Genomic DNA, 12163 nt, shown 5'->3' with positions numbered 1-12163 from the left:
GCTCCAGCTGCGCCCCCGCGCTCCCGCCGCGGCTCCCGCTCGCTCTGGGCTTTGCGGTGGTTAATCGTTCTTTCTGGGTGCACTGTGTAGTCTTCCAGCAGCTGTGCATACGTACAATTAACTGCACCAAGGTCCTTCGTAAATAGCTCTTACAGAACGTTTCCTAAATGTGTTTTCTATAGTTGGATAATTGTAGATTCTCTTTGTAGCTGTTTTTTAATTTGCTGTTGTCCCACATGCAATGTAATTATCTTACAAGTTGCTGACAATATTAATACCTTTTTAATAGTGTATATTCCTGAGGATTTAAGCTTTTTACTTTAATACTTCATCGTCTTGTCTTTTTTTTTAACAAGGCTAAGTCTATTCATATAATGGATACACACATCAGGAAAATGCCACAGCTGTTGGACAGTGATCAGTTTTTTGAAAATATCGGGTGAGGATACTGTTATAAAATCTTGTTACAGATAAGAGTAAATAACTGTAGCTCTTATAAACTATGTACTATGTCCCTTCAAAACATTTATCCTATATCAAATGGAATGTGTAAACAAATGTCAAAGTATAAAACAGTTCCTACGGAAAAAACTTGTGAAGATTTTATGACAGTACAGGAATAAGATGGGTAGTGAAGTTATCCCATAAAATTCATTGTCTTGTAGGGTGACCACAAAATCCAGTCTACAGGGTGATCATCCACCATGGCAAGACTTTACTATGTCTCATCTAGGACCAGATAATGAGTTGCTGGTAACACATATCAACAAGACACAAGATGTGCTGGTAGGCGAGTTTTCCTGCTAAAAGGAGCAACTAGAAAAGTAATACATACCCACTCTAAATACGGTGGGGAATAAATAAGATTATAGACAACTGATATGTTTCCTTACATATGTTTGCATATACACACAGACAGTTTGATAGATACAATCACTAAAGTCATGAAATTACATGTAGTTTCTCTGCAGAGATGAATCAGTCTGTGAACAAATCGGGCAAAACAGTAAAGGTAGGTAAGCTGTTGATACTGCATTATTCTTCAGAAAAGCAGAAGACAGTATACACCCCTTCAAACGGTGTGAGGCAGGTTTTGGAGATGCTTAATTTTTCTTCCTCTCCGGTAAATCACTGAGGTATTTCTTTTAATTCTTTTACTAAACTCTCCTATTTCTTGTCTTCTTGTCTCCTCCAAACTAAGCTCTCCCTCCCCTTCCTTTAGCTCACAGTCTAGGGGTATTCTGAAACCTTTTCCCTTGCATCCCACTTCCAAAAGAGTATGCTATACCTAAAATTATGCTGTTCTTGGGTATCAGCAGCTATCCTTAAGACTTATATTTTTGTCACATTTGAACGGCACATTTCATTTCTCATACTGCATTTAATTTTTTCTTATTTGATCTATAGGGAGTACAAATGAAGAAAATACAGTCTAAAAAGGTGCAAACCACAGAAGAATGGCTAAGAAACTACAGTTTAGAGTCCTTGCAATTAACATTAGAGCATCTGGTAAATGAAGGCAATACTGTTTTGTAAGTACAATGCTGCCCTTTCTTTAGTTATTCCTAATTTGTGTGCATCTCTGATGTTAATTATGCATAGTGTTCTAGGAATTCAAGAAACGGTGTTGAAGAGATAGAGTTTACAGAAGAGACTCTTACCAATTTTGAGTCCAGACTTTCTGAGTAAGTATACATCTTGTTTATGGCTTTGATGCATAACTGATTCTATATCCCCATCCCCCATGACTACAGGAACTGCCTTAAATCTTGATTTGTTGTCTCTGGGAACTTCAGAGTATCTCACCATTGAATACTTTCTGCTGCGATTTAAAGTAGGTGATAATTACATGTCACTACAGCTGAAGTATTTTTTATTTTTTTAATGAAGGTGCCTATCAATCAGGTTTTGAACTGAAGCAGTTAGCTCATTTTAGAAAGGCAGCTAGTGAATAGTTAGGTTTTCACAGGTAATACTGCATATTTGTGGGTTATGTTTACTGTAACTTGGATTAGTTTCAAGTCATGGATCTATTCACGACGTGGAAGTTAAAAGCTTTAACATCTTCTTTTAGATGTATAAAATCAAGGAAACTTAAATTGGGAAAACATTTAATTAATAGGTTCAATAAGCTGTACAGTAATGTTTTTGTTGGTCTTCATGATACTTAATAGGCTTTTCTAGGAGTGCCACTACTTCAGCATACCTCACTGTGTCAGTCATGAAGATACAGAATCTTCAGAAGGTCCACCTTCAGTACTTGGGCCCTGCACCATCTAAGCAAACTGTCTGCAAATCTGGTTCAAAAAAGAAGTAGCTTTTGTGTTTTGAAAAAGCAAAAAGTTTTTCCCCCTTTAAAATGTTGATTGAAACTTTCTGTTCGACAAATTGTAAAAATTATGCACATAGTATTAAAAATAAGTTGGTTGAAGTAAAACAATTATAGAGGACAGCAGGCACTTCATTTTGCCTCAGGTTATGCCTGTTTTGACATTAAATTGTTGAAAGTTGTGCTGCAGTTAGCCTGGCACTTCAGTGAGTGTGCTGCCATTCAATCACAAGGTTATATTTCATGTGTGTCTTAAGCAGTAGCGTAGTTTGTATTAAACACATCTCCTGACAATAACCTGTGTGTGATGAACTAAACTCAGTTTTGCCTGATGCCTGAGCTCCTGTCGTTCACACATACACACAGTGAATACCCCTCTCCTACCTTTGAACGGAGTAAGCCAGCGACTGATTAGGAAACATTTCAGTCATCCAGTTTTTCAGACAGCTACATACCTCATCAATCAAACAAGCTTTAAGAGAAGAAGTATATAAATGTTTAGCCATGCAACCACCAGTTGTATGAGAACACTGAAACCAGTATTTTTAAATACTGTTTCTCACAGATTTTGCATCTGTGAGAAAAAAGATGTGATAAAGACTAATGGGTGATTGATACATCATGCACAATGCAAGAAAATGCCTTAGCTAAATGTGTGCTATGCCTTTTGTCAGAGTGATTGAACTTTATCAGCAGCGAATTCAGTGGCTGTTGCAGGACAGCAGAAAGGTAACTTTAACTTTGCAGTATATTTTTAGAATGGAACTGTATATGGCATTAAAGAATAAATTAACTTTTGAATAGTAGTGAAAAGTGGCTTCCAGAAAGCTTATGTATTTTCATTATTTACTGTGAATCAGACATCATCTGCAGCGATGCTTATCTTGACAATGGATTTTTTTTCTTCATCTTTCATTGGTATATGGTTTTCTGCTTTCTAGATCTAGTCTTTTTCTTTCTCTTAGCAATCTTAATCATTAGGACCTCTCAGCGCTATTTAAACAGGAGCAGACAATGCTGCGCTTAACCTCTGACTGGAGGGGGGCTGTCTTGTAGTCCCTTGTGCCCTCTCTTGCACAGCTGGTTAATCACTTACTGTGCCTAGCAGTGCTAATGCTCGGGAATGGGAAAGGGACATAACTCCCTCACAAAGGGAGTAGAGAAAGAAACAGCATTCCAAAATCTAGCTTCCACAAAGTTGCTTGATTTAACCTGAAGGAGATCCTGTAGACAAAGTTATTTTTTATCCTCTCAAATAATGAATAGGTTGTCTTGGGAAGGAGATAATATGATTCATTGTAAGGATAGGATAAATTGGGAGCCAGTAGGTCGCTCTCTTCCCCCCTACCCCCTGACTTTGTCACTGTGTCATCTTTATGCTACAAGGCCTAACATGAAAATAAATACCTAACATTTGATTTTTAAATGGGGTTGTACAGAATAAACAGTAAAATTATTAAACTCTAAATAAGCTTAGTATTTACAATGACTTTTCTCTTTTAAGGTGTTTGGCCTTATAAAAGGAACCAAAGTTGGACTTATGGTTGATGTGTCTCATATGAGTTATGGACCTAAACTACTGGATTTTCAGAAGGACCTTTTGGTGAGTAATAATAAGCAGACTTTGGCAGTTAAAACATACTAATCAAGCTTTTGTATAACTACAAGCCAGGAACTAAGTAGAAAAAAAAACCCTGTCTAAATTCATAATAGAAATTTTTTGTTGTAAAAATTATGTTTTAAATGTCTTTGAAAATGTAGTCTTTGTTAATGTGTAGATCCAAACAAACTCCAATATGTACTGTAACAACAACAACAACAACAATAATACTTACTAATATTTGGAAGTTCCTCAATTCTTGTACCAGCATTCTCTATGGAATAAACTTGCCTAACAGAAACAGCTGTAAGAGCTAGAACCAAGTTGTACATAGACCTATTTATACTAAATACAGTTTCCTTATGCCTTTATGTTTTGTCACAACAAGGCACACTTCACAATTTCGGTCAGAACCTTGATGAGTTAATCACTTCCTGAAGTCCCAAAAGAAACTTGTCCTTTATTGTGCTCTTTATTTTTATAAAACTTTTTGTTGTAAGGAAGGAAGATATGATGTAGCTGTTATACTAACTTTGAAACTTTGTACAATTTCATTTCCTGCATGCAGGAATTATCTAACATCAATTTATATGTATTTTTCATTTGTGTGTTTTAAATAAATCTCCTTCAAGAAAACTCGATTTCCACATAGTCTGGTTTGCTTAGCCTTAATACCTGAATTGTTGTTTAGCCCTATGCATGAATATGTATTAAACACTTTTTAGTAATTGCTTGGTGGGTGAATATGCCCATTCTAGATCAGTATGTTGTGTCATGTGCTCATCAACTGAAGAGAAAAACTGATACCAGTACAACAAATACTCCCTGCCTCCTGCCCCATTAACAAATTGGCTGGGTTACCATAGGTTTGCACGTTTTGTCTCTGTACTCCTTACCAAATATTTGAATCTGTATGACTTTTTCTTGGAAGCTTTTCTGTGTCATAGCTGAAAATACTGCTGCCAACTATTTTTAGGAAATTACTATTTTTAGTCTTTTACATAATAACCCTACTAGAAGCAGCATGGATAGTATTGCATTAACAATTTTTTTTTTAATTAGTGCTTAATAGATGAACAGCTGTGTTATAAGAAGCAATTGTACTGCCTTGCATTCAGTTCAGAAATTTCACCTCTGTGGGAGAGTCCAAAAAACATCAATGTTCATGTGTAAGTAAGTTCATTTCTCTGAAAAATTAAGGTGTTTCAAACAAGGTCACCATTTAATTAGAGCAATCTCTTATACATGGTATATAGTGCTTTTCATCTTATCCCTGCAGTGATTTGTGAGAGGGGAAAAAAGCAATAAATTTTAAGTGCAGTCAGTGATTTCAAGCTGGTTGTTCATAGATAAAATATCTTAACAGCTCCTGTGGTTTGTAGTAATCTTCATGATTTATCTTATTTAGCACCTTTATTATTAAGGGTACGTATTTCTTTTTCTTTTCCCCCCTCCTAGGCTACATGAAGCAAGACAGTGGATACAACAGCTGGAGCCTGGTCGAGGCTGCAATTTGCTGAAAGCTTTAAAACATGTCCTTACGATGAAAGAACTGAATTCTCTGACTCTTATTGTAGGAAACTGGTAAATTTGTTATCCGTCCTAACAACCAGCTTTAACTTGGATACAGAATTGGTACAAAAATCTGAACATTGTACAAAAATAAACAGAAGATTTAATATGTATTTTTAGTTCATATCACTGAGTTCCTTTATGTCTTCCCTTTTTTACCATTTATAAATTTTCTCTTCTGATACGAAGCTGTTTTTCCTTTGCAGATCAGTTATCGCAGTAATCCACTGAGAGTCTGCTAGCTCTAATTTTACATCAATAACAATCCTTCAGCATCATTAAGGATGACACTGAAACGATTCACACCTCTGGGAAGATTAGATAATGAACTAGATTTTGCTGTAAAATAGCATTAAGCATTCAAACATAGACTTCTCTGTGATCTTAGTGGTGCTGATGGAAAATTTAAAACATCTGATTAAATAAATGAAACCAGGCTGAGGTTAGATAAATTATGGACTTAAATTCTGCAGTTCTGTTGTCATCATTTGGAAATTTGCAGTACTGGAGTCAGGATTACAAGAAAAAGACTACAGTAAGGATTCTGGGGGTGTTACCATACTTCTAATTTGTTCATTGTATTTATTTTAAATGTGCAAAGAGGGGATGGTGTAAGCTTGGCAAGCTTGATATTTAGGGTGATTGAGATTACATTACAGGTAACTTTCTGAACACACAGTGTTCAGTTAAAATGTTCCAAGTTTTGCTTAGGTCTGCTTTGAACAGAAAGCAAAAGTTTATAGTATGTGCAAGTGAACACTTCCTTAATTTCCGTCCCTGGCAGGAGTGTAGCTGGAAGGAAAGATTTTACTGACCAAGACTCTCAAGACTCAGGAAATGAAAGCTGTGTGGGTTGCTAAGTTCTAAACACAAAGCAAAGTTTTATTTTCTTTTGTGCCTTTGGAAGACAACAGACAACCATACGTACCACTGAAGATCTGAGTTGAAAGCTTTTCTATCACAGTTTGTCACAGCGGGGCAAAACCACAATTCCTGATTTTTAGCTTCCAGGGCTAGCAAGGTATAATTTAGAACATTTCATCCACAAGCCATTATGAACCAGAATAGAATCTTAGTGCTTTTATTGTCATTCAGTTTGCAGGACAAAACCAAACCCCAGTAGTGGTCAAGTTATGCTAAATGACTCGATTACATTCCCATGATTGGTTATTTCTTTGCCACTTAGTTTTCTTCCCCGTCTTCTTCAGTATGGCCTTTTTTCCCCATTTGGTTACTGCCATTGTTAATATCCTTTTTTCCAATTTATTTATTTATTTATTTATTGTTAGCCCTGATCAGTCTTTGGAAATATTGTCTGACTATGCTCATCAGCGTTTACTGGGGAGAGAACTGCAGACTCACACTGTTATATATGATTGCAGCAATCCTGCTTCTCTTGTAAGTAGTTGTGTGAATACGTACTTCCTTAAGTGTCCTGTCATTTGTTTCCTATTCAGCTGCAATGTCTTCTCTCATAAACTTGTGGGGAAGCTAACATACTCATTAAAGAATTCTTGATCTAGCATTTTATTTTCTTTAGAGCAGATTTGCACACATGAAAAAATTTGTTTGGAGCATTCATCTTGGTTCATACCAAAGCCAGAAGTGGCATCCAAGTGGTGTTGACAGGCTTGGCAGCTGAAGAGAAGCAATTATTTCCAGATAATCATGCTGTGTGTTTTACAGAGAAGATGTTGAGGCCAAGAGCTCTTTTGCAGGTGAAAGCAGAAAAATAGACTTCACATAGGCAATATTGCAGTAAGGGCAAGTGGGTAGGTAGAGGGATCATAGGAGAAAGTCAGGGACTTGGGAGTGAGATCATATGAGCATGGCAGTCTCTGGGATAGGAATGTTTTGGTATGAAACATCAGTGCAAGACCTAGCAACCTTGCTTAAATTACAGTGTTGATCATGAGCAGTGGCTTGGATGTTAGCAATGACTGCCTGAAGGAAGAGGAGGACAGAAGGATAAGCAGTTACTTTTGATTAGCTTCTGCATAGAAACTTGGTTTTAGGTGTTGATTGCTTGTTTAAGCTTATCCCTGAGGCATGTAGCGACTTCAGTGGCAGGGAGGACACAACTGAAATCCTGGTTTGAAGATAAGGTTGGATGGAGCGAGGGTATTGCAGTTGTGGAGAAATGGATTGCATTGGTAGATGGTAGGAGAGAAGGACATGGGAGAGGTGAAAAAAGCAGTGAAGGATTTAAGAGGTAATTATCGGCAGGGAAAGGATAGCCTAACGTTTATACCTGTAGACTTCAGTGATACGCCTTTGATCTGCCTAGCACAAGCCTGCCCTCCAAGGAAGAGAATGACTGGCATTTTAATGCAAGGTGAATGAACTTGACCCTTCTTGGCTATTTTCTAGATTTCTTTACTGAGTTAGTTTTTCAGTCATATTAAAATAAGGCTGGTAAGAAAATAAAGGAAACATCATTACTTTGGCTTTCTTACTACATGTACCTCAAAGATTCTTTCTCTGTGTCTAATTGAGAATTGAATACCAACAACCCACGTTATCAAAAGAGACTACCAAATCAAAGTAACTCTTTTTCTTCCTGTTTATATGTGTAGGCAGTTCTAAAGAACCTTGCAGAAGCTGTAAGAGGCCGTTATCATTGCTACTCTTCAAAGGGAGAGGTAGGTGACAGCTAGAAGCAAAGCATTTTTCTCTGATGATTCCTCACTTTGAGAAGGTAAACTAGTTATCACCCAAGTAGAAGTTTATAGCAAGAACTGGTGCTGAAAGTCTCTCATAGAAGTGCTGAGGATGTGGTCAGTAAAACTGTGGGTAATTCTTTCTGCAAATTAAAATGCTTTCCTAAAAGCACAATAAATTTTGCAGATATTGTTCACTGACTTAAAGCTGATGAATAAGATGAAAGCAGTGGCTTATTGTAGACTGACTCAAAATAATACCTTGTTTTAAAATGATTAATAACCTATGTGCAGTGCATTGGATACATGTATACTCAATTCTGCTATGCCAGGCTGTATTGTATAAAAGTATGCACATCGAAGTAAGAAAGCTGTGTTTGCCTGGTGTTTGAGTAGTAGTTAACTTATTTTTCCCCCTTTGTTTTTATATGTACAGAATTTTGATAGCAGTGATTTTCATCTGCTACTTCAGGAATCCCAGAAGGCTAAGGACCTACTCAAGAGCATCAAACAGATTTTTCAAAGAATGGGTGGCTCACTTATTAGTAGAATAGCAGATGTATGTATCTTTTTATTTTTAGATGTACTTTGAAGTATCAGGGGTAGAAGTTTTTAGTGTACACAGTAGGAAAAAAAAATTATATGATTAATCAGGTCTTTTTATAAGTGAGCTTCAAATATTATATGTTGGCCTTTATTATATATTGGCCATAAGAGCAAATTAAGGCCAAAACCAGTAAAGGCGATATTTTACTAGACATTTTTCAAAATGCAGCAAGTTTTATAAACCAACCAAAATGCAATGGAAATAACATTGTGCCATGATCATAATGGAAATCTAAGAGAATTGCTACCCTAACTGTATGTGTGATCATTTAACTGAAGTTCCAACAGTCCTTTAAATTGGTAAAAAGATACTTACTCCTACCTGATTAAGATGGACACTTAAATTTTCAGTTGCAAAATCATAAGGGCTTGTCTATTACTAGTGTTGAAGTTAGGAAGCTACAGTCTGTCTGTTACACATCTGTCTATGTTGGTCCTATCTTATAATGAGGATTTGTCACCATTTGTTCTGTAACAATTGTCTTGGTAATGTTTCTATTTTTATGCCTTATTTGACCAACATACCAGAGGTTCTTACCTTGCTTGGCTTTTCTCCAATAAAGTAACTTCCCAGTGCTCTTGATGAAATATGGGTGAGGAAGAAAAAGAATCTTCTGTGATTTTTCTTTTTTCTGTGGAATGTTTGGAATTTCTAGTTCTGCTTTGATCTGGTAGAAATTATTTACTCATGTCTGTCTTTCACCTTGTTCAGATAGTCTTAAGTGGAAATATGCATCTTTTGTTTGCCTTACTCTCACCTCTGTACTTTCTAGTGGCCTGGAAGTTTAGGAAGTGGCTAAATTCGCCTGTAGTTGTGAATGCTAAACTTGAATGCTAAAAATTTGGGAGCACTTTTTTACAAATCTGTGAGAATTTTTTTTGTTAACAAAATAGCCTGTTCTCTGTCAGAACTACTATAGGCAGTTGTGTGAGGTGGACAAGTCTGATCTGAAAGAGGGACCGAAAATTTCCATGGGGTATCCTTGCATATCTGGTCATCTGACCTGAGACATTTCAGACAGGAGGCAAACTGGTCATTTGTGAATAATATTTCTAATTCTGCTTCCCCTCAGCCTCCCTATTCTGCATATATAGAATTCTTTCATCTCTCTTCCAACCTCATAATTACTAAGGACCATGTAGACTACATTGGAGCAGAAGTCACCCTGAAATTACTTACAAGGTTCTATATCCCCAAATAAAAGCATGTCGTGTCAGAAGCTTACTAGTCAAACCTTTTGAATGAAAAAACATTTCCACAAACCTCTGTCCATTCATAAAACAAAGGTCTCTTATCCCTTCTCAAAATAAAGAAATATGAGTGCCCCCCAACAGACGTTTTTGTGGACTTGTTTCTGTTGATGTGAATGAAGGTAGAATGTTCGTTTGACTCTGTGCTTGGTGCAGGTGGAAAATGGAGCAGTGTGTAATGAAGATCCTTTTCCTACTTGCTTTTCGTAGAGAAATGCTTGGCTGTTTTCATGCCAGTATGTATAACGATGACATTTTAATTTCCCTGTGGGTTTCTGCGTTGTGGCAAGCACAGTGAAGTTAGTGGCACATTGTCTCCCAAACCCCATTTTTAGGAGGACCAGTGATAGCTATTTTCAAAGTGTTTTCCTTGTTGAAATCCCAGCACTTTGGTGAACATAAGTAAAACTAACATTCCATGGTGGATGTTTTGGATTGAGGGTAAAAAAAAATTCTGCTAAAACTTGCAAGAGTTTTTCTTAAAATCCATTTTAGGTTTCCACAGAATTTGCAAATACAGCAACTTCCAACCTCCTGCCAAAGCCTCCAAAGCATGAAGGACCATTAGTTATTCAAACACCATGCGTCCTGGCCAAAACCTCAACAGACTGGTTAAAGACATATGGATTGAAAGGTAGCACAGAAAGAAAAACTTAACAGGAATGAAACATGAATTAAAGACAGAGCATGTGTTTTGCTTAATGTTTTTGTTTCTTGATATAGCTAAAAAGTTAAACCTTTATCAAGTTTTGGCTCCCAATGCTTTCTCTCCTGTGGAAGAATTTGTACCTGTTCTTAAAAAAACAGTATCATCAACTGTATATGAGGTAAGTGATGAGGACCCTTTCTTTTTCTTGTGTGGGTTTGGGTTTTTTTCTTTCTAGTGTTACAGTTTTCTGATTAAAATCAGTAGTTTATAAGTTAGCAAAATTCTACAGGCTTTAACTGAAATTTGAGTCATAGATTCAAATGAAATACGCCATTCTTAAGAATGATTCAGGAAGGAATTCTGTGTTAGTGTAGCTTATATCGGCTTCTGTAAACATGTAACTATTATTTATCCTTCTAGAAAGCGATGATGCAGTTTGAATGGTGTGATGGAACTGTGAAAAATATCCACGTTGACCTGCCAGTATTATACAACTATCAGGTGAGTTGTCTATAGTGATGTGGCCTTGTCACGGCTAGTTTACCATCTAATTATTCCACACTAATTGTCCTGTTACTGCAGGGATTCATGTGCAGACAGTTGTCCATGTAAGTCTGCAATGATCTGGTCAGACTTGGGATCCATATTATTGTGGTAGTGAGGAAGGAGGCTAAGTAAGAGAAAGAGTCCATCAGTGCTGCTCATACCTACAGTAGTGTGCGTTTTGCGATCGATGTGTAAGAATGTATTTACATTATTTTACCCACATATGTATGAATCCTTTAGCCTGCACATTGAAAGGATAAAACACAATAGAGTACTCCTGCTTGCTTTATCAGAACTGTCCTATTTCATCTTGGTTTAACCATTAAAGAAAAGAAGTTTTGTATTTTGTTTTATGTCTTTGAGAGTCAAACAAGTTTTATGAAGAAGAATGTCTAATTGTTACTGGCTAGACCAAGGAGGACTCAAGGCATAGTAGGAACATTCTAGGAAGTAGTGTAGGAGCAAGCCTGGATGATTGTTGCGTGACTTGAAAGAGGTTGTGTGATATGAAAGTATGTGCAAAGGCACATAACAGCACCAAATCAGAGCCTCTTCCTGTCATAGCAACCTAGTCCCTCGGATGTGTAGGAAAGAGTCAATGCAAGAGATTATTTCGAAATGAAAGTTTGATCTTAAACTACCAAATAACCCAGAAGACTGGTTGAATACGGGATTAAAAAAATACACTTGTGACATGAGTTTCTTTGGTAGGTTAGTTTATCTCAGCGCCATGAATGGATGGAGATGGGGAGAATGGTGAATTGAGGGGAATGATGAAAAAGACACAGTATTCCAGATCAGTGATGTTGATTTCTGTGTGTGGGGAAGATGACAGAAGCATATGAAAGCCTGCATTATGAAGAAAGCCACAGGAATAAACTTAAGTTGCCTTGATCATGATCTTGCAATAGTCCGTATTCTATGTTTGGATAATAATGTGTACATACATA

General features: G+C 36.8%; 1 protein-coding gene across 1 annotated transcript in view; it reads left to right on the top strand.

Annotated features, from left to right (window-relative positions):
* Nucleotides 1–374: 374 nt before the first annotated feature.
* The window catches only part of VWA3A (von Willebrand factor A domain containing 3A), a 34718-nt gene continuing 22929 nt past the window's right edge, over nt 375–12163 (top strand). The window contains exons 1-14 of the mRNA XM_010291814.1: nt 375–439; nt 666–753; nt 1408–1532; nt 1611–1685; nt 3004–3058; nt 3834–3932; nt 4992–5098; nt 5388–5513; nt 6791–6899; nt 8078–8143; nt 8598–8720; nt 10514–10652; nt 10742–10845; nt 11088–11168. Of these exons, the coding sequence (XP_010290116.1) occupies nt 375–439; nt 666–753; nt 1408–1532; nt 1611–1685; nt 3004–3058; nt 3834–3932; nt 4992–5098; nt 5388–5513; nt 6791–6899; nt 8078–8143; nt 8598–8720; nt 10514–10652; nt 10742–10845; nt 11088–11168 (1362 nt within the window). The remainder of the gene's footprint in view (nt 440–665; nt 754–1407; nt 1533–1610; nt 1686–3003; nt 3059–3833; nt 3933–4991; nt 5099–5387; nt 5514–6790; nt 6900–8077; nt 8144–8597; nt 8721–10513; nt 10653–10741; nt 10846–11087; nt 11169–12163) is intronic.

This window comes from Phaethon lepturus, unplaced genomic scaffold (genome assembly GCF_000687285.1).
Source record: "Phaethon lepturus isolate BGI_N335 unplaced genomic scaffold, ASM68728v1 scaffold19987, whole genome shotgun sequence".
In the NCBI taxonomy this organism is placed as follows: Eukaryota; Metazoa; Chordata; class Aves; order Phaethontiformes; family Phaethontidae; genus Phaethon; species Phaethon lepturus.
Note: the sequence above shows the minus strand (reverse complement) of the source record. Positions and strands in the feature narration are given on the sequence as shown.